This window comes from Stenella coeruleoalba, assembly GCF_951394435.1.
Source record: "Stenella coeruleoalba genome assembly, chromosome: 11".
NCBI classification, from domain to species: Eukaryota; Metazoa; Chordata; class Mammalia; order Artiodactyla; family Delphinidae; genus Stenella; species Stenella coeruleoalba.
Genome location: NC_137157.1, coordinates 30501356 through 30526883, shown reverse-complemented (window position 1 = coordinate 30526883; position 25528 = coordinate 30501356). Strand labels below are relative to the sequence as shown.

Sequence of the window (25528 nt, the reverse complement as noted above, 5' to 3'; positions counted from 1 at the left end):
ACAAGTCAGAATGCTTAAGTCCATTTTTAGCTTTAAGAATGCAATTTCTTGGTTCTGTTAGATCAGTTTCAAATCACATGCTTTTGGGAATCATGCAGTATGGAACATGTTGAAAGGCATATACTCAAAAATTTATAGTCGTTTCACAAATTCTAAGCTACAATTTTATTCCCCATATTAACTATCAGAGTTAGCATAGAGACAAGCTCACAGATTTCATGTCTGATCTTTGGTTGCAATTGTTCCACCTGTTATCTAACCCTCTAAGAAATAAAACAATCACAACGACAACACTTTGAGGTCTCAATCCACTTTACGAAAAGAAAGCTTTATGAAAAGCCTGAACAATGAATTTAAACATTAAGGAGAAAATGAGAAACGTTAGGTGTGTGAAATAGGAAATGTTAATTTCATGCACTTAGGAACACACACTCACACCCCACAGTAGTAGAAGCAGTAGAAGAGGAAAACACTACATGTGTAGGGGTAGAAATATTTGTTACATCATGATGCTGGCTGGCGATGGAGGGTTGCCGCCTTAGAGCCCCCTGAATGGAACTTCCACTCTGGAAAGCATTCACTACATCCATCTGCAAGGAATCAGAGATTGTGACAGCTTGCTCAGCAAGAGAGAGAGAGAACAAGAGAAAGGACCATTCCATCTATCAACATATAAAAAGTAAAGAAAAAGGCACTTTTTACAGAGCAGATAAATAGGCAAGAGTAGCATTTGGAGATGAAGTGGGGGGAAAAAAGCTAGGAAAAAAGGAGCTTGGGGCATATAGACACATTCTTTCATGGTCAGTTAAAACTTTCACCCATTCCAGGCACCAGTACTATTTTTCAAAAGAATAAGTTTTGTGGGTTGGGGAGGCTGGAAAGGAAGCAAAGGAGCACATTCAAACCTCCTCCCCAGGCCCGAAAGCCCTGGGGTCCCGTTCCCATCGTCTCTCCTACCTCTCCACCAGACCCATACCTGCGTTTGGATTCTGTTCAGACCTCTAAACCACAAGATCTGGCCACGCCGTAACTCCCGCTCAGCGTGATCAATCTCTTCCACGTCCTCTGCTAACTCCTCCTCAGGTATTTCTTCCTTTTGTGTTCCATGACCAGCTTCTTTTAGGAATTTTAAACGGCTAGTTGGAATTGTTGAAATAAGCTACAACACAGGGGAAAGAACTCAGAAACAAATCATATCAAACTACAATTAAACCGATCAACTTTAATACAAAAAAGGTATGGAAAGTTACAAGGATAGCCAACTATCTTTACCAATGAAGCAATGAGATCCTGTCCATCAGAGGCTTTCTTTCTCAGAACAAAAAATATCCTTCTCTTAGCTACACAAAAGATTTAAGTTTGAAGGCTAAAAAGTTTTCCTGAATGGAAATAACCTGATTACATTTTCATATTTTATTTAGGACATTCAAGACAGTAAATTATACAACCATGCTTTGATATATACATATTTCCTTAAACTCACATTAATGATATTTATTTCAAAAAAAATGAAAATAGGTGATCTTATATGAGGCAAAAGAAGTTTACATTTCATTAGTGCTTTAAGAATTCAATGAGAAAAAACATACCAAAATTCAGAAAATCTTCAAGGCTGAGCTGAAAATAGCTTTTGTTTATTGAATGTATTTATTTTCATAAAGTACAACTATTTAAAATTGGATTAATACTGATTGAGAATGACACGAAACAAGAACAGATGCCCGAGAAGACAATAAAAAATACCAAAATACCAATATGTATTAACTTATAGGTGTTCACAGCCATTCCTTAAGGAAGCTGGGAGAAACAGGCATGCAGTCAGAATCAGAACTGCTCAGAGAACTTCTAGTCCAACCAACTCATTTTAGAGATGAAACAGGTTCAGAGACACTGGAAGTGACTTGTTCATGGAGTGACTAAGACCCTAGCTTTCCTGACCAACAAAATCAGTGCTTTCTACCATCGCACACTTAAAATCAACAGACGACGTCAACCAAGGACAGTAACTGACGCCTGTTAGGCGTGTACACTGTACTGAATTTCCTCTTCCTGAAATTTGCAGATTTGGGGGGAGGTTGTAGGGTTCGGTTTTGCCTGTGAGGGAACATTATGAAGTAACTAGAATGGTAATAATAATAATAAAAAAACTGTGGGCCCAGTACAGATTCTGCTTAAAAGAAGATCTCAATGAAAGAGGCTTTATAATGAGTAAGAAGAGAAAGCTCAGAACCTAGAAACACAATTAAGAAAAAGGTGAGATAAAAGGCACATAAAGACTGAGTTAAGGTTAAGTACAATCTGAATATTCAGTCTGACTGACTTGCAAAATGACAGTAAATTAGCTCACACCAGTTACACACCATAACATAGGCTGGTTTTCATTTATGAAAATGTTGGTACAGATTTTCTATCAGTTTTATAGTGATGGTAATGGATTTAAAATGAACAGCACACACACCGTTACCACTTATCTTAAAAAAAATAATGACATATATCTGCAAGTCAGCTATCCATAGTGAAGATTAAGGATATCTAATTTTTCAGGCATTGTATTTTATACATACACTGTTGAAGCCATTTGATCCAAATAATCTAAAATGTCATTTTGTGGCCTATTTTTCCAGACACCAGTATTTTTATTGAAACATTCTTCACATCAACTGAAACTCAAGATTTTTCCAATGCTACATTTTTATTAAATTACATAACAAAATGATAAAAAATCTAAAGTATATAATATTTTTATTAAAGTATTAAATCTGAAAATGCAAAAGTAGGTCATAGAGCAAAAGATACAGATATTAGCATTCTAACCAGTTATAAATGCATCAACTTAGTTGTAAAACTTGTTCTAAAAAACAGAATGAAAACTACTTAGAATCAAGTTATAGAACTGATTAAAGAATATACACACCAGAAATTTTTTTTTAAAAATCACTGTAGGTTTGAACAAAAAATGATGAGATTTTTTTACCTGGCCCCAGAGTAACGTTCCCATTCCTAGGAATATTGACCATAGCCACTGTTCTATTGAAAGTTCTGAACAACTGAAAGGTTTTCCACCAAACTGCACAATTATTATCTAGAGGAATAATCAAGAATAAATTTATTTAGTGAAGTTGTTGACTTATACTCTGGCCCATGCTCCTTATCTCATTGTGGACTTGTAATGAACAGACCAGTAGCTGGTCCAGAGACCACACTTTGAGTAGCACGAAGGCATTGAAGAATGATACCCTACATCAACTGTTTTGGGTATATCAACCTATGCGAGGAACTAAGTTTTATCAGACTTGCTTGATAGACAGACAGGCAGTTACATTTTTGCAATCCCCATATATTAAAAACAGATAAAATAAACCTAACTTTAATAGTAAGTAAAAACTAAAATTTTAGCGTGTCATGAACAATGAATTTTTTATAAAATACTTCCAGAAACTACACAACAAGTAAGCAACACTTCCCCTAAAGTTTATAGAAGCTGAAAGCTAAAACAGAAACAGTCTGCACAGAAATAATTAAGTCTAGGGTTTTGGTTTTGGTATCCACAGTACACAAGGTAGAGACTGAATAAACTTCAAAATTCTTAGATCTTCATTTTGAAACTAGCATCATCCTTAAAAGCTCACCTTTTAAGTTTAAATCTTACTGTGTTTACTGACCTCCTGGTGTGATCAAGCACCGTTCACTTACCTGCTTTGATTCCAGATTCTGCTATTAACAACCATTTACACAGAGGAGTACCATAGAATCCAAGATGACATAAAAACATAGGTACAGTATATAATTATGTAAAATTTGCCATATGTAAAGTGATGCTTAGTTTTGTCCTTAGAATGACCTTTATAAAAATGGGAAAATTCGGTCCTTTCTATTTCATCTCAACCCCACTTCTCACACCCATTCTCCCACTCCTCTTCTACCTTGTTTTGACAATATTACAAAATGGAAAACTGGCACATACCAAGTCTGGATGAGACCATTCAGAATCACATGGATTTTAAAATATGCATCTCAAAACCTTTTATTTTTTAATAATGAACTCAACTGTACAAATACAACTACTATTAGTTGCTAGAAGCAATTAAGGGATCACTCTAGCTGGACTAAAAAGTGGTTGACTATAAGACTGGCCTTGAATAATATAAAAATTACAACAGTTTTCATAATAACAATGTAGAATAATCAGAATCACAGTGAGTGTGAAGTATCACAGCCACAGAACCAGTAGTGCAATTAAAGTAGTATTAGTTTAATGTACTCATTCACATGCAGAATTTCAGGATGGGGCAAATTTTCACTCGAGTTCTTTTGATGTCATCAAGGCAATACACAGAAGGCCCACACATTGCAGTCAAGTAATTTCTGGAACAAGCCACCTGTTCACCTAAGATCTCCACATAATAATCATATTTGAAACTATCGTTTACAATTACCCACCTGTACCACAAATGTGCCTAAAACAATTGTGCAGAAGATGGCATTATTAAAGATTCCTTCAAACACATTTCTTTCACCATGAATTTTCCGAGCATTTATTTCGTTGAAAAGTTGCATCAGTACAAAGGTATTAAAAACAATAGTATAATGTTCCGATGGAGGAGCATGCAAAGGAGCATTTCTTCCACTATCAATATCGAAAAACTTTTCTCCTGAAAGAATGAGAAATTACCATTTTGTAATTATCATACAAAATAATTTAACATTTCAAGGAAGTATGCAATAAAACCTAGTCAGACCTTTCTTGGCTCTCACAAACGGCAGCACAGAAAGAGCTGGAAGGGACCTGGGATTCTATAGTACAACCCTCTTTTATTTTATACAGGGGGAAACGGAAGCCCCCAAAACTATGGTGACATGTTCAGGATCACATATCTAAGTTAGTGGTAAAGCCAAGGACAAGAAATTAGGACTCTTTTTACTCCCCCTACTGCCCCAATCTATCACACTGCCTCTCAAAATGTACTAAGGATCCACTGATCAACAGAAGAAATTAAAGATAAATGGGGAGTCAGAAAGAAAATAACTTCTGTTCTTGAAAAATTTGTAACATTAAAACCATCTGGGATATTAGCTTGGAACAGAAACAACTGAAACTTTATCAGGCATTAAATTCTTACCAGCAAACAAGAGTGTAAAGACTACTACAAGCTGATAGAATGCATGACCCAAAATATTCTTCATCATTGTGCGTGAGATGAGAGGCTTATTTCTACCATAAGGTTTCCGAAGCAGGAGAGACTCAGTGGGGGGTTCAGTTGCCAGAGCCAGGGAAGCGAGAGTATCCATTATGAGATTTACCCACAGCATCTGCACAGCCTTAAGCGGTGAATCCTAGAAAGGACAGGTTTCTTAATAGACATTTACAACTATTCAAGGACTCCGCAATTCTCAGGAAGCCGTTTCTATTTAAAAACTTAACAGAACAGGATAACATTTTTATATTAATTAACCTGAAGTACTAAGCTTCAACTTATTTAAATATTTAAGTACTTTAAAAAGGCAGGTTATGCATATCTTTGCTCTAAAATAAACAAGTTTTAATGGATAAATTGTCAACCTACTTGAGTAATACAGGCGCCCGTGAAAGCAACAATCACTGCTACTACATTAACAGTAAGCTGGAACTGAAGGAATTTTGAGATGCTATCATAGACATTTCGGCCCCACATAACTGCTTTAACAATGCTTGTAAAGTTGTCGTCTGTGAGAATAATATCAGATGCTTCTTTAGCTACGTCAGTTCCAGCGATACCCTATTAAAGAAAATTTCTGTGAATTAGACTGAATGTTTAAAATATAACCTTTAAATATTTGAAAGGACAGTATATATTTTATAAACAAAAATTTACCATTATACTTAATAATTACTGACTTAAATTTACCGTAAAAGGGGGTAATATAGTTAGTCTAAGATATTGTACTATCTCTCAGAAAGACATTCTATCTCAGCAGAAATCGAACATAATGAACGAGGCACTGACAATAATGTTCAAATTGAGTTTAAAAAACCAAAAAGAGGAATGGACACAGGCACTACCCAAGTTCCTTCCAAAAGTCACACTAAAAGATATTTTTTTTTAATTAAAAAATAAAAACTCACAAAGTTAGTGGGAAAAGAGACATTGCAAAAACATCTTAAGAGGCTGGAAAGCAGATAACCAAGTAGGAAGAAACTCAGCAGACCCCAGAAAGCTGAATCCTAAATCAACAGTAGGAGAGCAGAGTAGCAGCCTTTCTGCACTACAGGACTCTCCTATGTGAGGCTCAGGACTCGGCAGCACCAGGCAGCACTGGAGGTAGGGGTGAAGGCGTGAATAAGAACAGGAGGATTCTTAAAGTCTACCGAAGACGCTGAAGCAGTACTTAGAGGGCCCAAACTAAGAATAACAATGTCCCTCAACAGTGGAATGGGATGGATTAATAAGTTGTGGATTGATAAAAACGAGTGAACTACAGCTATGTACAGTAACACAGATGAATCGCGCATGAAAAATGATGAATAAAGGAAGATGGACTCAGAATAATACATGATATATGATTCTTATGTACAAAGTTCAAAAACAGACAAAAGGAATCTTCAGAATACTGGTTACCTCTGCAGAGAGAGACGGCAGTAATTAGAAGGGAGTGTGGTTGAGGCATCTGGGGGCATAGGTCATATTCTATTTCTTGCCTTGCATAGAACAGGTCTGTTTACTTGTGATAATCCATTCACTGTTTACTTATGACATAGACACTTTTCTGTACGTGTGTTATATTTTAATAACAAAATTAAAAGAAAAGGCAGCTAGAGCCTCAGAGTCCCTTCCCACATCCATGCAACCAGGAAGTTTGACACCCTCTAACCTGGCAGAAGACTGCCTGCTAATTTATTAGAGAGGGTATAACAGAGAACGTTTAGACTGAACGATACCAAGTGCTGCTGAGTACAGGAGGTGCTATATTGAAAAAAAGGGGTTAAGAGTAACTCTGTTTAATGAATGTAGAGACCACTACCCTTCTTTTTTCTACTTGTTTCCCAGAATACCAGTATTCAGGATTGCCCTCTAGGCAGCACATCTGAAAATTCTTGCCTGAAAATCTGATCATCATAGGAGAAGAGACCTAAAAATACTGAAAATTCAAGGTACCCTAAGGAAGTGAAATGGCCAAGCCAGGTCACTTTACTGGGAAGCTTCTGGTTGATAAATCCCACTTAGAGGCCTAAGACTTTCCAGCTTTTCAGCTTTCTACTGGTAAAATATGCAGAGACAACCAAGAATCACTTTGACATCTGAAGAAAGCACTAACCTGAAAGACAGAGACTAAACCAAAAGGCATATGGAGACACAAACACTACACAGAGATAAAAGCTGATTTTTATTAAAAAAATCAAATCCTTAGGCAAAAGGTCAGCAATGAAACAAGAACAAGAACTCAGAGATCCAAAAACAACTCTTGGAAATTAAATATATGATCACAGAAATGAAAAAACAACAGAAGTTGAGGAAATACTCAACTGCAAGAAGACAAAGGTACGGTAGACAGGAAAAAAGAGACAAGATAATAAGGTAAGTCCAAGAGGTTCAAAAATCAGAGGGGACTATTCCACAAAGAAGAGACACTGGAGAAGACATAAGATGAGTATAAGAAAATGTCACAAAATTGAAGAAAATCAGTTTTCATAGTAAAAAGTTGCCCTAAGACAAACCATCACATTTCAGAGGACTGAGAACAAAGGAAAGACTTACATACCTCCAAAAAGTGTGTGTGGGGCGGGGGGAGAAGGAGGTTCAAAATTCAAAATGGTATGTAATAACAATGGAGGTACAAATTCAAAATTCTGAGTGAAAATTATTGTCAACCTAGATTTTTATACCAAGTCAGACTAAGTATCAAGGAGGATTCTTTGAGGAAAGAATAGAGATTTCAGTCATAAAAGTTATGAAAAAGTTTAACTCTCATGAAGCCTTTTTCTCAGGGATCTACTGGAGGAGATGGCTTTACTACATGAGAGAGTAAACCAAAAACGACATTGACATCAAATTCAGTAAATTCCAAATCCAACATAAGAGAGAGGAAAAGGAAATTCTTAGGTATGGAGAAAGAAGAGACAGCTGTGTAGCAGGCTTAGCAAACAGTCCAGATTGAAGCATGTCAGAAGATCTGGGAGAGGTATCTCTAAGAAGGCAAAACTGGTAAAAGTGCCTGATGTCTCTGACATAATGAAAGGAGAATTTGGTGATGAATTAGTATTAAGTACATAAAAAACTAAGAAAATAAATACGTAAATAATTTAAAGATTAAAAAGTGAATTGAAAAAGAAAATGTATAGGGAATACAAAAAGTTGTGCAAGGAAGTAAAAGTAATTATAACAGACCACATGGCTCAGCTTGGAACAGCATTTCTAATCACAATAAGGATGGTATATTGACTGACCTCTAACTCTGATGGAAGAATAACAGGATGGGTAGTGTGTGTGAATGCATACAGGTGTCTGTGTGCCTGTGAAAGTGCTAAATCCTTATCTTCCTTAATGAAGAGTCATTAACAATGCTTTATATTAAAAAAATTTAAAAAACTATGAATTGGGAGATGGGGATTGACATATATACACTATTGATACAATGTATAAAATAGATAACTAGTGAGAACCTACTGTATAGCACAGGGAACTCTACTCAGTGCTCTGTGGTGACCTGAATGGGAAGGAAATCCAAAAAAGAGTGGATATATGTATATGTATAACTGATTCACTTTGCTGTACAGCAGAAACTAACACAACATTGTAAAGCAACTATACTCCAATAAAAAAATTAATTAAAAAATATAAAAAAATTAAAAAACCCTTGTAATCATGCCATTTCGATATATGGAGGCAAACAACTAAGGAAAACAAACAGTTGGTTTCCTTTAGTCAAAAACTAGCTGGAAGAAATGATATGTGGTAGGGGACACAGTTATTAAGTCTTGTAGAACTGTTTGACTTGTTAAATGCTATGCAATATTGTTTTGATAAACACAAAGTCCAAAACAAGCTTTTCTCAAAATACTCCATGAAGGAGCAATCTTAATTTAAAATTTTAGTCTCTAACTCCTAATCTGTATACTTTACTTTTTTTTTTTTTCCTTTTGCTGGCTGCACTGCGCCGCCGCTTGTGGCATCTTAGTTCCCCGACCAGGGACTGAACCCGAGCCCTCGGCAGTGAAAGCGCGGAGTCCTAACCACTGGACCGCCAGGGAATACCAGGGAATTCCCTGTATATTTTTTTAATGTGCAACATATTTAATACATCTAAACCCAACAGGTTTCCTTGCCTCTAATCATCCTCCATCTTTTGCAAATGCAAATCTCACACTCCCTTGTTCAAAATCTTTCAAAATTTAAAAAGCTACTTTAAGATGTTCGCCTGCCGATGCAGGGGACACGGGTTCGTGCCCCGGTCCGGGAGGATCCCACATGCCGCAGAGCGTCTAGGCCCGTGAGCCATGGCTGCCGGGCCTGCGCACCCGGAACCTGTGTTCCGTGGCGGGAGAGGCCATAACGGTGAGAGGCCCGCGTACCACAAAGTAAATAAATAAATAAATTAAAAAGATGTTAATTGTGTCCAAATAAAAACTAGTTTCATAGTGAAACAAGTTTGGGCAACTCCCCATCAAAAAACATTGAAACAGCTTTTTATAAGCTTCTTAGAGCTGTATGCTAGCATGCATTGTGAGTCTCCAAATTTGTTTTACTGCATCAGAAGCCTGCTTGGGAAGTGCTGATCTACAAGATACAAGAACAAATTCCTCACCTTCATATTCAAGGCCCTTCTGATCGTCACATTCCAGTACCCACCACCACCACACCCTCTTCTAGTGAAGTTAAACTACTTGTAATTCTCAGAGGGTCTCTTAGCAGTACTTTTCTCCCTCTCTCCATTCAAATGGCACCTCTTTCAGAAAACTTTCCCCCGTCTCTACAGGCAGAGTCAAGGACTTCTTCCTTGAGGCACTCCCTGTGCAGTGTTTAGTTCTTCACTGGCTGCCACTGTGCTTCAATGATTTACTTCCTTGTGTGCTGAACCTTTAGGAGGCAGCAACTACTCACCTGTAATGTTTCTGGACCAGAATATTGAAAACAGCTTCTTAAGGTTTGAAGGAGAAACAAATTATTATTAACCCAAAGTCTAAAAACACTTTAAATTAAATGAAGATATTTTAATAACCTTAGCGAAGATTTTACTACCACAGATGCATATTTGGTTACAGAAATACATCATGGCATTCAGTCTATGATGACAGAATATCTGTACATGTGTGGTTAACTAAATTTGGTAAGAATAATGCAATATAATTTAAAAAATAATGTAATCATATTTTAAACACAGCATGGAAGCTTGCTATCTAAAGGAATTCTGAAAGGAGTGGCTAAACAGGGGAAAATGCCAGGCCTCTTTGCAATGTACTCACATTAGAGTCCCTTTAATTTATTGTACATTTTATCTTAATGTTGAATTTACTAAATGTAAGTGTGTATGTGTGTAGACATACATACACACACCTATATATATAAAGAGAGAGACAGAGAATACAGTGTTTTAAAATGCTATTTCTGCCTGAAAAGTAAGAGACAGGTTTAAAAAGAACTAATCAATAGCAATTTCTCGGGCTTCTCTAGTGGCGCAGTGGTTAAGAATCCGCCTGCCAATGCAGGGGACACGGGTTCGAGCCCTGGTCTGGGACGATCCCACATGCTGCAGAGTAACTAAGCCCGTGCGCCACAACTACTGAGCCTGTGCTCTAGAGCCCGCGAGCCACTACTGAGCTTGTGAGCCACAACTATTGAAGCCCACGCGCCTAGAGGCCGTGCTCCGCAACAAGAGAAGCCACCGCAGTGAGAAGCACGCGCACCACATCAAAGAGTAACTCCCCGCTCGCTGCAACTAGAGAAACCCGTGCACAGCAACGAAGACCCAACACAGACAAAAATAAATAAAATAAAGTAAATAATAAATTAAAAAAAAAGAGACACTTCATCACACACACACACACACAAAAGCAATTTCTTGTGGGTATCTAATAAAAGCCCAAGACAAATAATTTCGTCTTTCAGTTTTAAAATATGAAATTGAAGAACTGAACAAATATACAAAGTAAATTCAAGCTTGAGCAAGAGTGCTTTCAAGTCCAAACCACTATGCACTTAGTTTTTCTCTGTGCATTTAAAATAAATTTAGATTATTTTTGACATGCTACCTTTAAAAAAAAAAAAAGTGGTAAAATGCACCTAAAACTTTCAAGGCTTAAAAATCAAACAGAGCAGCTGCTGTACTGTGTTTTTGTTTGAATTACTATATTTACCTGCATTTATTTAAAGGCCTTAGTATCTGCCTTAAACACCTAAGTTTTAGGAAGAAAGTTTTTGTTTTTTTAATATTAAAATGCATTGTATATAAATACCTTCCTGGTCAGCTGTCCAGATGAAAGTAGAAGTAAGAATCCTGCCAAATGCTCAAGAGCAGCAATGAGTGATCCCGTGTTTCTAAAATGAATGATCCTGTTTTGCTTACAGCCAAAGGAAAAGCCCTTAAATATTCCTTATCCTTCAGCTTCTTCTCCCAGCTCTTCAGAAGTTCACACCAATGCACTGCTTACCATAATAAGTTTGGGATAGGGCAGGGTGGGAATCTTTGGGTTCACAGCTATTGGTTGAGGGTACTTTACCCATATCACTTCCTTCTTCCATCTCCCTCACTCCTGTTAAAAGGCATCTACCATGGTGGTGGTTCTGCTAAACCCCTATTTTAGCAGCAAAATACCAGGGGGACAAATTATGCAAATAAACATTGGTACACATAAATATTCTCCTTTCTGAAACACTTGGGGACACACTGTGTTTGAGAATTCAAAGTCTCTCATGCTTTAGAAAGATAATGTGGCACATACCTTCTATCACAAATTCTCCCAGATAGGGTTACCATCCCATAAAAACACATTAATATCTCTACAATGACTATGAATGTTCATATTAAGTGGGACAAATAACATCCTCATATCATTCAGAATATTTTTTGCAACCAAATGATTCTGCTGTAAATTTAGGAAAAAAAATGTCAGTTTTCAGATTTTTGGATTTGAGAATTGTGATTATGAACCTGTATTTTCCAAAAATGAAATAAATCAAATTAAATAAAATACTTAAATTTTCTATGGCACTGAAAGTACAAAGATTCATTCCATCACTGAAAAATTAGAAGGACTGGATTCCAAGATATAACAATCTAATTTCAATTATTAAACATTTATGTAGCATATGTATTTTATGATACCTATCTTACAGTAAACACTTCATCAGTATTATGGCTACAGTATAAAGAAAATAATAATGAAATGCTAAAATTTCCTAGCACTTTTAATAATCAAATATAAATTGAGAACTTCGGTGGGGTACAGATCTTTTTTTTCAATCAAAAAAGATTACAAAAAAAAAGATTACATCTATTATACATGAAATGATTACTATTAAAAGTTACTCTTAAGACATTTTCAGTTGAGTGGAAGATTCTTAATCATATTCTTAATTTAAATACATATAACTGTTCTAAGCCTGTCTCCTATTTAAGAGGACTGCTGTAAGGTTTAGATGAGATGACAGACATTTATATATTTTACAGAGTACAAGGTAAATGTATGATATTATTATAACTGTTCAAAAGAAGTCACGTCATATTCCAGCATCAAATAAAGGTATTATATAAACTAATTAGACTTATAAACCAATTTAGGCTTACATATTATCCCTCAAGCTACTCTTGAGGGACAGTGTCTAAAATCAACATTAATTTAGTAACAAACAAACAAAACCCAGCCAGTAAATTACATCTGAATATTTGAATTATGTTAAGTTCCTACCATCGCAAATCCAACATCAGCTTTCTTTAATGCTGGGCCATCATTTGTACCATCACCAGTTACAGCTACAACCTGGCGTTGTTCTGAGACAGTGCTGTCAATTATACCTGAAATAAAAGTAAGTATTTATGCTGTAAAAACAATCTGTTTAATTAATAAAGTGATTCTGCAGAATATGCTAGCTAGCCAGTTTTACAGACTCTAAGTTAAAAATAGGGGCTTCCTGGTGGCGCAGTGGTTGAGAGTCTGCCTGCCGATGCAGGCGACACGGGTTCGTGCCCTGGTCCGGGAAGATCCCACATGCCGCGGAGCGGCTGGGCCCGTGAGCCATGGCCGCTGAGCCTGCGCGTCCGGAGCCTGTGCTCCGCAACGGGAGAGGCCACAACAGCGAGAGGCCCGCGTACCGCAAAAAAAAAAAAAAAAAAAAAAGAAAGAAAAAGTTAAAAATAAATAATTAAACACAGAGAAATGGAAACTGCTGAGATGTTGGGCAAGGAACAACTCCAGAAATTGTTGTATTAGGAGTTATATCCTGTTTTAATCACTGAAGATAAACACAATCCACCTAAGGTATCGAAAGGAAATGTATTTAGATTTTATTGGAGAAGATGATATCCACAATTCAATCTAATATTCAGCATCTATTACTATTTTAGGAAGCAGAACGCATTTCTCTATTAAGAAATTGCGGAGTAATTGTAAAATCTACTCACCTTTAACCAGTGTATGTTTGTCAGTAGGAGATGACCTTGCAAGCACTCGGAGCTTTGGCCAAATCTTGTCTATCCGCTCTTGCTCAATCTATAAATTTTTGTCAAAGTTAAAACGTGCCCAAGCCTAGTTTTCTAATTCCAAGTTAGCGACCTAGCATTTGTATCAGTGGTTCTTAAAGTGTGGTGGACAGACCAGCGGCATCAGCAACTCCTGAGAACTTGTTAGAAACAGAAATTGCCGAGCGAGACCCAAGGCCTATCTTATAAGACACTCTGAGGTGGGGCCTAGTAATCAGCATTTTAAAAAGCTCTCTAGTCACTCTAATGCAGAACCGCTGTTATATATATCATTACAAGCTCAAATTCTAACCATCTCCCCACTGCCTATGAAAATGGAAACTCCTCAGCGTTAAGTAGTGCAGGGTTTGGGGTCCCCTAAAATATGTTCCATAGCAACTTTTCCAAACTCATCTCCCATTACTCGCTTACACATATTGTACTTCTTGGGCCCAGACTGAAAAAATGAAGCGCTCACTCCCTTTAGGACAAATTTCTTTATCACTTGTCCCCTTTATTTCCTAAAATGCTACTGTTTTGCTTCGTGGGGTGAGGGCTGCACTGATCCAGGTGCGATGCCTAACATGTAGTGCATATTCAAGATGTATCTGTCCAATGAAATTCCTAATATACTAAAAACATATCAACTTAAACAATAAAAAACGCTTACCTCTCCTTTTTCATTTCGTATTCTTCTGTTGAAATCTTTACCTTCTAGGCATAGGAAATCTTCCCCAGGATGTAAAATACCACATTTGGTAGCAATAGCCCGAGCAGTATTAATATTGTCACCAGTGACCATCCTCACAGTAATTCCAGCCCTCTGACATTTCTTTATTGCATCTGGCACCTGGTTAATGTGGAAAAAAATTCACATGATGAAAGAAAATTAGTATTTCCAGGGTGGGGAAAAATCCCACCGAACAAATATACATTGCCTTATAGTCCCACAAATGACAACTTTAATTACACCTCAAGATATTATTTCTTGAAGTAGTCCCAAAAATCTCTTCTTTCCCCTTCCACTGCCACAGTCCTAGTTCAGGCTTCACTTTCAGTTATCATCTGACTTAAGTTGCTTACATTATTTATTTGCCAAAGGCTTTTTAAAGTGCCTTTTCCCCCTAGCAACCATTAGGCAATTCTTTCCTGGTTGGCTTTCCACCATTCTGGTTTTACTGCCCAGACCACACCAGAGTAAAATGTTGGTGTTCTTTGGGGTTAAGGGAGGCTCACTTGCTTTTCCCCATTCTTGATCTTTTAAGGGTTATCTTACCTATTCTGGAACCTCCAACTACTAGGTACATGCTAATAACTTTCAGACCTACATATTTTCCCCAGCTCATTGTGAGAGCTGGATTCCTAGCTCCATCAGAAAAGTAGACATCAGAATTTGGGTGTCTAAAAGGGAAACGATGTTTTCTAACTAAGAGAAACCTGAAGATTATCTGATATCTTCAATCTCCTTACCCTATACATCCTTAAGGGCCAGTGAGTCCTGCGATTCTACCTCAAACCTTCCCTGTACCTGGTCTCCGATGTTTGTTGCCTGAGCTACTGCAATAGCTTTTTTTAATTGGCATCCCTGTGTTTATGTTCATTTCCCCTTTAAAACATCTGATATACCCGACAATACAGTTCTTTTTTTAATACAGTTTCTCAAAAATATATGATTCCTCAACTGTTACACTATAAACCACAAAGTTCTCAGTATAACAGAGTGTCACACTTGAGCTCCAGAATAGCTCCCTAGTAGATAAAAAACAAGGATTTATTATATAGCACAGGGAACTATATTCAGTATCTTGTAATAACCTATAATGGAAAAGAATAAAAAAAAGAAAAATATATGTATAACTGAATCACTTTGTTGTACACCTGAAACTAACAAAATATTGTAAATTGACTATACTTCAATTAAAAAAATACAACATGACCAAATATTGCACTATTGAGCACCCTTACGCTTAAAAAAAAATTCATTGTTTAGGTGAAATGCAAATTTAATTGGGTGTCCTGTATTTTATCTGGAAACCCTACTCTCGATCTAACTACCAGTTCACAGGAAATAGAAGGAATGCAATTGGCAAAATCTATTATAGAATGCAGAATACTCTCCAGGACACATGTCCTTCTACAAATAATTTCCAAAGAAACAATAGTTTACTTGCTAATTAAAAGAAAAAAACAATTTGTTCTTTGACAGAGAAATTGCAAGAATGGAAAAGGGAGGAAACCTATAGATCCTTTAGATTAAAAGAGACTTGAGAGTCATGGCAATAAATTTAATGTGTGGATTTTGGATCCCGATTTGAATAAACATTTGTGACACAATTTAGGAAATTTTAAAAATAATGAATATTTAGGAATTATTGTTGTAAGTTTTAAGTATCATGGTTGTGTTTCACAAAAGAATTTTAAAAAAAAGAGTAGTTTCCTAGATTTATCTAAAATTTTTTTCTTCTATACACAGCTTGATAGACGAATAATCAATATATTATTTTTGTGCCTCTGCTTCTGTAATTCTCTTTGCCTAGAAAATCCTTTCCTGTTCTTCTCTAACCAGAAAATCCATGTCGGTCCTACTAGAACAGAGGTCGCAAATGCAAATACAGGGCCGTGCAGGTAACAGAAATGAGGAAAAAACACTGAAAGTGACAAATCCAAGACAATCCTAATAGAAGAGCACTCAGCTCTAGTCTGTTTTTTTTTTATCACAGTGGAAATGTTGACAGAATCTATCATTTCAAGAGAAAGCAGAAACCCAGATTTGTGTGTACTCTCTCAAACCTGATGTTTTAAACACACACACACACACACACACACACACACACACACACACACACACACACACACACACAGTCCACAGATAACTTGATTGAAGGCTAACTTTGGCCTACACGCTGTTTGTGACTTCTATTGTAAACCGTGTAAATGTAACATCTCTGGGAGCTTTCATGGCCTACCTAGACAGAACTGTGCTTTCATATTATACATCCCTCTATTGTTTAAAAAAATCAATATTTGATTTTGAAAACGCTGGTCTGCTGTATAAATGTATTTCTCACTTCTCATTTGAGATAGAAAGTAACCCAGATTTGTCCATCTTAGCACTCACTGGGTGGTACCCTGAGATCATTTGGAATAGGAAACAATGACTAAGAGGCAGAAACTGGTCTTGGTTAAAGCTATGTGGCAAATAATATTTAAGAAAGTAAACTAAATTTATTAATAGTCCACTAACCACCAAATACTTCCACTTAAAATTTACAAACTACCTCCACTTTTACAGATAAACTGAAGAGAAGCCAAGCATCTTGTTTAACTATCTATGCATATACAATAAAGCTGGATTTATTCTAGATATCTAATTAATCAAGATTCTCTACATCAGAACTGTACAATCCAGAAGACCCACTTGGGTCCTATTAGATTGTCTCATTTTAGTATGAAAGCACGCATCTCATTTTGTGATACTGAAGAAATTAATTGCCACTTACATGTTTTAAAAAAGATAAAACTGTCCATCAACCTCAGTGCTAAGAACACAAAATGAGCAATACATTTTCCAAAGGACAAAAGTTGAAAACATCCTGATTTAGTATTATATTTAGATAAGATTTAAGCCATAAATCAATGTATAAAACTTCGAATGGTTTTCCTTTGACCAAAGGTTGGCAAACATGATCCACCTGGACGTTTCATAAGCATTTGAAACTCCAGAATCCCAAACTTGATCTCTAAATAGGCAGCTTCATCTGACTCTCTTATTACATTGGTAATACCATCTACCAGCCACTCAGTTATGCAAGTTGGAGACTAATTCCCCACTCCTCCAGAAAAGATCTAATTGTAGAGATATCTCAGTCCTATGCTTACTGCTCTAGCTACACACTTTCCTCAAGAGATCTCCTTTAGCTTCATATGTGAATTCTCCAGCCTACTTCACTTTCAGGCTTCTAGGTTCAAGTGCCTGCTTGACATATAATTGGACGTTTCAGAGATCGCAACAATGTTAAAAGGAGTATATCCAAACCCAACATATTCATTCCTATTGGTTCTACCTCTATTTACTTTAAAATCATACCTTTCTTTCCATCTTCCCTGCCACAATTGTAGTTCTAAGCCATGGTCATCTCTTGCCTGGGATCACTGCAATAATCTCATTGGGTTCCCTGCTTCTACTCCTCTTTTTAATTCATTTCTTACATAGTACCCCAAATACTATTTTAACAACATGAATCATGTCACTTCCCAGCCTGAATTTCTTCAACGACTTCCCAGTGAATTTCAGAATAAAATTCAGAGCCCTTATTGCCTAGTTAGGCCAAAGATAATCTCGTCTGCTTCTTCTTGTCCAAACTTACAGCCACGCTGGCCTCCTTTCCACCTCTGAAAATCTAAATACTTTCTCACCTCAAGGATCCTGTATTTTTTGTGCCATTTTTCTGGAATACTGTTCTTGCAGCTATTTACATGGCTGGCTCACTTTTAGCCATCAGAACTCAACTCAAATGTTATATCTTCAGAGATCCTTAATGTGGTCTCTGTTATCTTTATTTTACCACCCTGTGCATATCCTTTATAGCCCTTATCACACTTGTAATAGTCATATCTGATGCTCCCCTGCTACCCCACGCCAATTAGAATATAAGGCCTATGAGGGCAGGGACCAAGTCTTATTCCTCACAGGATGTGTCTTCACTTGGCATACTGCCTATGTACTTATCACTTTAAATGTTTATCTGTTGTGTTACCTCTCTAGAGTATAAGTTTCATAATTATTTTGTTTAGTGCAGTATTTCCAGTTCCTAGAAGAGTGCCTGGCACTACACACTGGATGTTGAATCAATTAGTTGATGATAGCCACTGAACAAAAGCTATTTTTGCCTTTGTGCTTTTATTCATGTTGCTTCTTTGCTCGCAAGGTGCTTACCGCTCACTCTCTCTCTTGGTCTAGCCAATACCTCTTCAACCTTTGAGACTCAAATCAGGTAATTAACCTCTAGGAAGTCTTACTTGACCCCTCTCATGGTTAACATAACACAGTGTGGTCTTTTAATCACATGTATTTTATACAGAGCTGGGTTTGAACACACTAGCTCTAATGTCTAGAGCTAACCTCTATACATCTCAATTTTTTTTCAACTTTCAAATAAGTAATAATACTTATAACTCAGAGGTGACTATTAAATGAAATAATACATGTAAAGCACTTGGCATAATATGTGGCACACAGTAAGAATGCAATAAAAAGATATAATTACTTTAGAAGGTTGGGGGCTCATGTTCTGTGCTCATATAACATGCTCTGCATATGTATCTAACTATGTACTAACATCCTGGTTATAATTATGTGTTTGTCCATCCCTGCCCAGGACAGTGACTTCTTTGAGGCCAGGAACCAGATCTCAAAAATCTTTATGTCTCCAGTATCTTAGCATAGCTGCTGGTACACAGCAGTTGCTCAATAAACTTAAAAAAAAAAAAAAAGATTTAAAGAAGAAAAGCAAAGTCTAGAGCTGCAGACTGTCCAGTATGGTAGCAAGATGTTTAAATATAAATTGAAAAAAAATATTTTTTAATTCAGTTTTTCAGTTGCACTAGCTGCACCTTAAAATCTCAGTAGTCACATGTGGCTAGTAGCTATGATATGGAACAACACGGAACAATTCTATGGTTGCAGAAAGCCCTATTGGACAGTGCTGGACTACAGACCATGAAAACAAATAACTTAATGGCATTTACTATGTAATTTAATATAAATATCAATTGAAAAAACCTACCCAGTTCAAGGCACTGGTTATGCTATAAACATACAGGATCCCAAAGAGAAGTTATCTAATTAAAAACCATAAACAGGTAGCACATGCATCACAAGCACTATTATTTCACTTATCTTGGATTCACATAGGAGAGAAATAAAATCACAAACACTAAGAAGTTTACTAGAAAACTGGTTACAGTTAGTGCCTTCTGCACATGCAGAACACAGAATGTTTCACCACCTCAGGTCTCACAGGATCTTCAATCCCCACAACAGCAATGCATGTAAGGCCGGTGACAATATCATTTTCATTATCCCATTCTGGTTCTGGTTCTCCTGCTGGGAAATCTCTGAATGCAAGACATATGGTTCTCAAGCCTTCTGATGCCATCGGTTCAATCACAGTTTTTACAATATCATCACGGTCCCTTGGTCTGAATACTTTTGCCTCACCATTAGCACTCAAGATTTTGAAACACCTATAAGGAAACGTTGAATCCAAACATCAATAATTAACAAAAATAATGGTTAATGCCATTTAAGTGAACTGGAAGGGCTAGAATCATGGAATCTGATTATCTGGAATTCAGAGAATTACATATGTTGTGTTTTTACAGACTTAAATCATATTCACTTTTCACCCTCCCCTTTACAAAATACAGTTCTCTTTTTATGGTTCTCACTTGACCATTCTCCATTCAAGTTACTTTAGACACTTCTCTTTTGGAAATGCAGGGCTTCTAAATTTTCACAAAAAACCCTAGTGGCAGAGAAGAATAAACTATATGCCTGTCCATTCTGGTGCAGAATTAGACATTAATTAACACAAAATTTCCAGATACTTCCTTCTTTTAAAGTAAAAAGCCACGTTCAAACAACCCTTACCTGAGATGCTGTTTCATCACCTATATTGCTTTAACCATGAAAGAAAAAAAATAACTTACTGTTAAAATAAGCACTCTATTAGAATTAGAGAGATAAAGCCAAAATAGTTTTAGTTTCAGTGAAACTAACTACCACTCTTTAACTGTGTAGTAAATAAAAGTTACACTGTATACTTCCCTATTTAAAGTTTATTTTTTCACATTGCCTCTTTATGTTCCTCTCCCTTGGTGATGCCACTGCCTCCTGCTTCTAGGCAGGTGATTCCCAAATTCCCATCTTCTGTTTTGATCGTTTTCCAAAGCTTTCCACTCTGACAGTCTACTCAGATGTTGTACCGTACCTTAAATTTACTGCATACAAGACTAAAGGCTGTCTCCTCACTGCCCATTGAACAGACATCAACATTACTCCCAATAATTTCAATGTTTAAGTTTAAACTCTCACCTGAATACTTCCTCTCTCCTCATCACCTATATAGTATTAGCTCCTAAGTCCTATGTATTTGTCCTCTGACCAGTCTTCCGAATGTTTCCTCTCCTTTCTATTCCCCCTGCTACTCTACTGCCTTCTTCTGGCTCTTACTTCAAGCCAGAGCTACTGTACTAGGCTTTTAAATGATATTGGTCTCCAGTCCATCCTTCCCTCCAACCCTCCAACCCACCTTATTCCCTGATGCAAGAATTATCCTCAGTCCCACAGCTATGCTCATTCTGCTACCTGGTGAAAAAAATTCTTCAGCTGCATTATCTGGCCTACTTAACTGTTTTAACTACTCAGGCTAACATTTAAGAGACTCCACAACAAAAAGAGTGGAAAGTGTTATTGTATACTTAATATACTCCATGTTGGATGTTTTACAGGCATTATTTTATCTCAGTGTCTTAGAATTGGTGGTCATCATCCTCTTTTTCAGTGAAGGAAAATGGAAGCCAAAGGAAGAATCTTCCCAGCATCCCAAAACTACTTAGTTGCAGAAGAGCCAAAGCCTGATTTGGTTTTGATTGAAAAATCTCCCCCATACCATCTACCTGCTTCCCAGCAAGCCATGATGCAAGATTTCTAACATTTCACAGAAATCAGATAACCAAGCATATGTAAAGGGAAGAAAGATGTCCTGTGTGCCACAAAAGCCCATCACCACTCAGCTGCACTGTATGACTATTAGCTATTCCCCCAATATGGTCTGCATATTCCCACTTCCTTCCCTCCAATGTGGCTTCCTTCAACTTGATCTTACTTCATACCGAAACCTATCTTAAATGCTACACCCTTCATAGTATGACCTCTCGTCTTAAAACTTTGTGTACATCTGTCATATTCTGCATTTTCATGTATTTTCTCTTAAATCTGTTAGATTATGATCTGACAAGTGTTCATTAAGATAACACTGGATTATAATCCACATATAAGCTAATTAAAATTGGAAATATTTTAAATATTGCAATTTCAAGTGAGTTCTAATTTTCCAAAAATGCTCTTAATTAAAAAAAAAGATTTCTGCTTCTCTACTGGAATTAAAAAAAAAAAATCAAAATAATTTCAACACCTGTAATAAAAAATAAGCATTAGGGAAATTATACATAAACATGTGATGTCAAAATTGAGGCGACTGGTGTGTATAAGGACAGTACAAAAGAAAAGATTACCACTCAAAATGACAGCAGATATTTAAATACGACGCTGCAGCAGCATAAATATGATAAAACCTCACTCTGATATAAAAGGATTCTCAAGATCTAGTTTTAATGCTTTGCTGTTCTAAAAACTAATATATAATTCATTCATCACTATCTACAATGCAGTGTTGAAGACATAAACTGCAGTTTTTCTTCCCAGAAGGCTTTTATTTTTCATGATCCTACATAACAATGGAGTCAACACGTTTAAGAACAAATATCAATGTTCACTTCATTAAACCTACCAGATTGAATGTAATGGGCTTATTTTCCCTGTAGCAAAATACTAAGAAATAAAAGAAGCTGGAGTATGAAAATGACAGAATACCCTGGGCAAAAGAGCAATACCATTAAAATATACTAAAAAAACTCCAAGGTCCTAGCAAATGCCTGATATTCACAAAAAGAAAATAGCAACAATATTAACATAGTAGATATTTCATAAAGCAACTATAGTTAGCAATTATTCATCTAAGCATTTTACTCTTACTTTTTCAGAATTATCTCAGATGCACCCTTGCTGAATATTCGATAACTTCCATCTGAATTTTTCAGGACAGTACTCATGGACTTTCTAACAGAATTGAAGGTGTAGACTTTGTACAGTGCTTCTTCTGGTATTTCATTTCTAACATCCTGATAATCCCGTTTTAAATCCAAAAGAAGTCCCAACAAGGCACATTCAGTTTTATTACCAACATGACGCGGTAATCCACCCTCTTTCTCTGGTGGCTATAAGAAAAAAAGGTTTAGAAGCTAGTATCATCTTGTTTCTCTACGATAGTTTAATTTATAATGTAAAACAGAACGAGACATTCTAAAACAAAATTATACAGAAATTATATAGAAAACTTCTATTAGTTTTAGCATTTCAAAGAGGGACATAGAAAAAGTAAGGTAGAAAGAAGCTCTGGAGCAAAGATGACATGGATTCCAATCTCAGCCCTGCAAGTTACTAGCTATGTGAACTTTTGGCAAATTACCCAACTGCTGTGGTCCTTGGCTTCAGCATCTGGAAAATAGGAGCTCTTATGACCCAAGAATTAAACAAGAAATGTAACTTTTAAAGTTGGTTCCTGACACATATGGGACTTAAGAAATTTTAATTCCTTTCCTTTTCTCTTGTTTTCACTGAATGTTTACATTAAATAATTCAAAATTAAATCTACTTTACCGATTTTTATGGCTTAAAAGTATAAGCATTAAAATGAAGCACTGTTGACTTAAATATATATAAAAACTTTATTTCCTTCATAGTGTCTTCACAAATACCTTCTTATGTAATCATCACAACAGTATTAAGGGCAGATGTAACCATCTTTACTTAACAATTGAAGAAAGAAGAAACTAACACACCACTGTAAAGCAATTATACTCCAACAGAGATGTTAAAAAAAAACAATTGAAGAAAGTAAAGCTCAGACTTTCAGCTAAGGCAAAGCTAGATCTAGAATCAAGATCTCATAACTTTCCAGTCCAATAATCCAATTCACGAAATACTAATTTTGTTTATGGTCTTCACCCACAAATCACTAGAACACGTATCAGCCAAACAATTTCATGCTTTATGTTATAAATAAGACTTTTAAAACTTGCAAAGTTAAAAATATTTTATTCTAAGGTAGTACAAGTCTAGAATTACTTTATTCAGTTAGTCCCAAAAGGTTTAAGGATCACCTTATAGGTAGGATCTACTGAGAAACCAAACAGAGCATATAGCAAGCATATGTAAAACATATTGTTTTAAGTTGAAATCTAGTTTCAAAATCTTCTCTAGTAAATTGAGTTAACTTTCTATAGTAAGATAGACTAGTCTTTCACAAAATGAGCAAAGTAAAAATTTAAAATTAAGGACTTATTCTGGTTGTTAGGCTCAAGAGTTTCTAAACGCAGGAAATTCAAAATACAGGAGAAGAAAAATACAAATAAACAGAATGTATATGTTGATCAACAGATCTTACTAGTAACACAAATTGTATCAAAAGAAAAATTAAATACAGTATATGGATATATGCCTTTTAAAAACAACACAATTCACCTCTTCAATTTATAAATAGTAATGATAGAGCTTAAAAGCTACATACAGTCAAATCATCACAAATTGAAAAATTAATTTTCATATATAAATTTTCATATACAAATTAATTATATTAATTTATTATTAAAATAATTAATAAAATATTATTAAAGAAAGCTTACCAATATTTTTGATGTATAAGCACAATTCACAGAAAGTCCTGTTACAAGGTAGGACAAAATATTTGGTGGAATAGCTTCTGGTTCAGGAATCTTTTTATAATGCTTTTCATTTATGTAAGCTTGAACAACTGTCATTCTGTTCATTGTCAATGTTCCTGTTTTATCTGAACAAATAGCTGTAGCATTTCCCATGGTTTCACAAGCATCCAGATGCCTCACTAAATTATTATCTTTCATCATTTTCTACAGTGACCAAAAAAAAGTAGTTAAGCTACATATAAAACCAATGACCTCATTATATTAAAATGATTATAAACTGCTTTAAAATCAGAACTAAAACTCCCAACTTTACATGGATACACAGTATAAAGCACCGATTTAATACTGGAAGAATTTAGTATATTTCACCTATTCAAATAAGCTAAAGAGTACCAGCTTTCCATGGTTTCAATCATTTCCCCACTACATAACATAATCTAGTAAATGAATACAGATACCTGCACCCAATGCAAATCATGTTGACTATATGCCTCCAACACTTCTGTGAAGTGTCCTCAAATTACAAGAGCTATAATAATTTGTACTCTAAGTACAGAGGTACTTACAGCCATGTAAGAGTATATAACACGTAAGGATTAAGTCTCCTTATTAAGTGGAAAACAAAACATTCTAGTATCAGTCACCAAGAAAAAAGTAGCTTATCAGTTAAATATAGAGTTTGTGGTCATGTAGCTGCCTGACTTTTTTTTTTTCCTTTTGACTCTGATAGACTGAGGTAACATAACAAAACCAGAAAGGATCATTTTTATCTTTTCCATATGTTGGTACACTTGGTCTTCTCATCCTCAGGATCACCCCTTCCTCTTATTTACAAGAAAAAGATAGTTTCTAAAAAAACCAAGAGTTTCACTGTAGCTCCAAAAAGCATTCAGGTTAAAATGCTTGATAACTCATTCTTAAAACATACCTGGAATGGGTTAAAACCTGTAAAGAGTTATTTTACAAAGTATGTTCTGTGACTATTAATATGCAAGATACTGCAAGAAACTGATTCCTTGAAGAAATAAATATGGGGAAGGAAGATTACTGTGATTTACATTAATACTGAACATTAAAATAAGGAAGTTCGGCAGTAAAGAAAATGTGTTCAGTTTTGCCAAACACTAACAGAGGAGCCGTAAGGACCACACCTCAATGAAAAGAAATGTGACTGATAACATTTGGGCTAAAATAAACATTTAATAAAAACTTAAAGAAAAATGCTCTTATTTATTTTCTATGAAAGGACTGCAAATCAATCCTGCCTATATCTTTTTGATCAATTGAAAAATTAATATCATTAATGACTATT

General features: G+C 35.8%; 1 protein-coding gene across 5 annotated transcripts in view; it reads right to left on the bottom strand.

The window, feature by feature from the left end:
* The window catches only part of ATP2B1 (ATPase plasma membrane Ca2+ transporting 1), a 592658-nt gene that overhangs the window by 13930 nt on the left and 553200 nt on the right, over positions 1-25528 (bottom strand). For 4 of the 5 annotated variants that reach the window (XM_079938562.1, XM_079938563.1, XM_079938564.1 and 1 more), the window contains 11 exons: positions 24178-24420; positions 22469-22710; positions 19659-19896; positions 14321-14500; positions 13594-13681; positions 12881-12987; positions 5565-5756; positions 5121-5334; positions 4441-4652; positions 2975-3082; positions 977-1159 (listed from right to left, as the gene is read on the bottom strand). In XM_079938562.1, the coding sequence (XP_079794688.1) occupies positions 977-1159; positions 2975-3082; positions 4441-4652; positions 5121-5334; positions 5565-5756; positions 12881-12987; positions 13594-13681; positions 14321-14500; positions 19659-19896; positions 22469-22710; positions 24178-24420 (2007 nt within the window). Of the gene's footprint in view, positions 1-476; positions 591-976; positions 1160-2974; positions 3083-4440; positions 4653-5120; positions 5335-5564; positions 5757-12880; positions 12988-13593; positions 13682-14320; positions 14501-19658; positions 19897-22468; positions 22711-24177; positions 24421-25528 lie in introns of all 5 variants that reach the window. The other variant, XM_079938566.1, reaches the window with a different exon arrangement.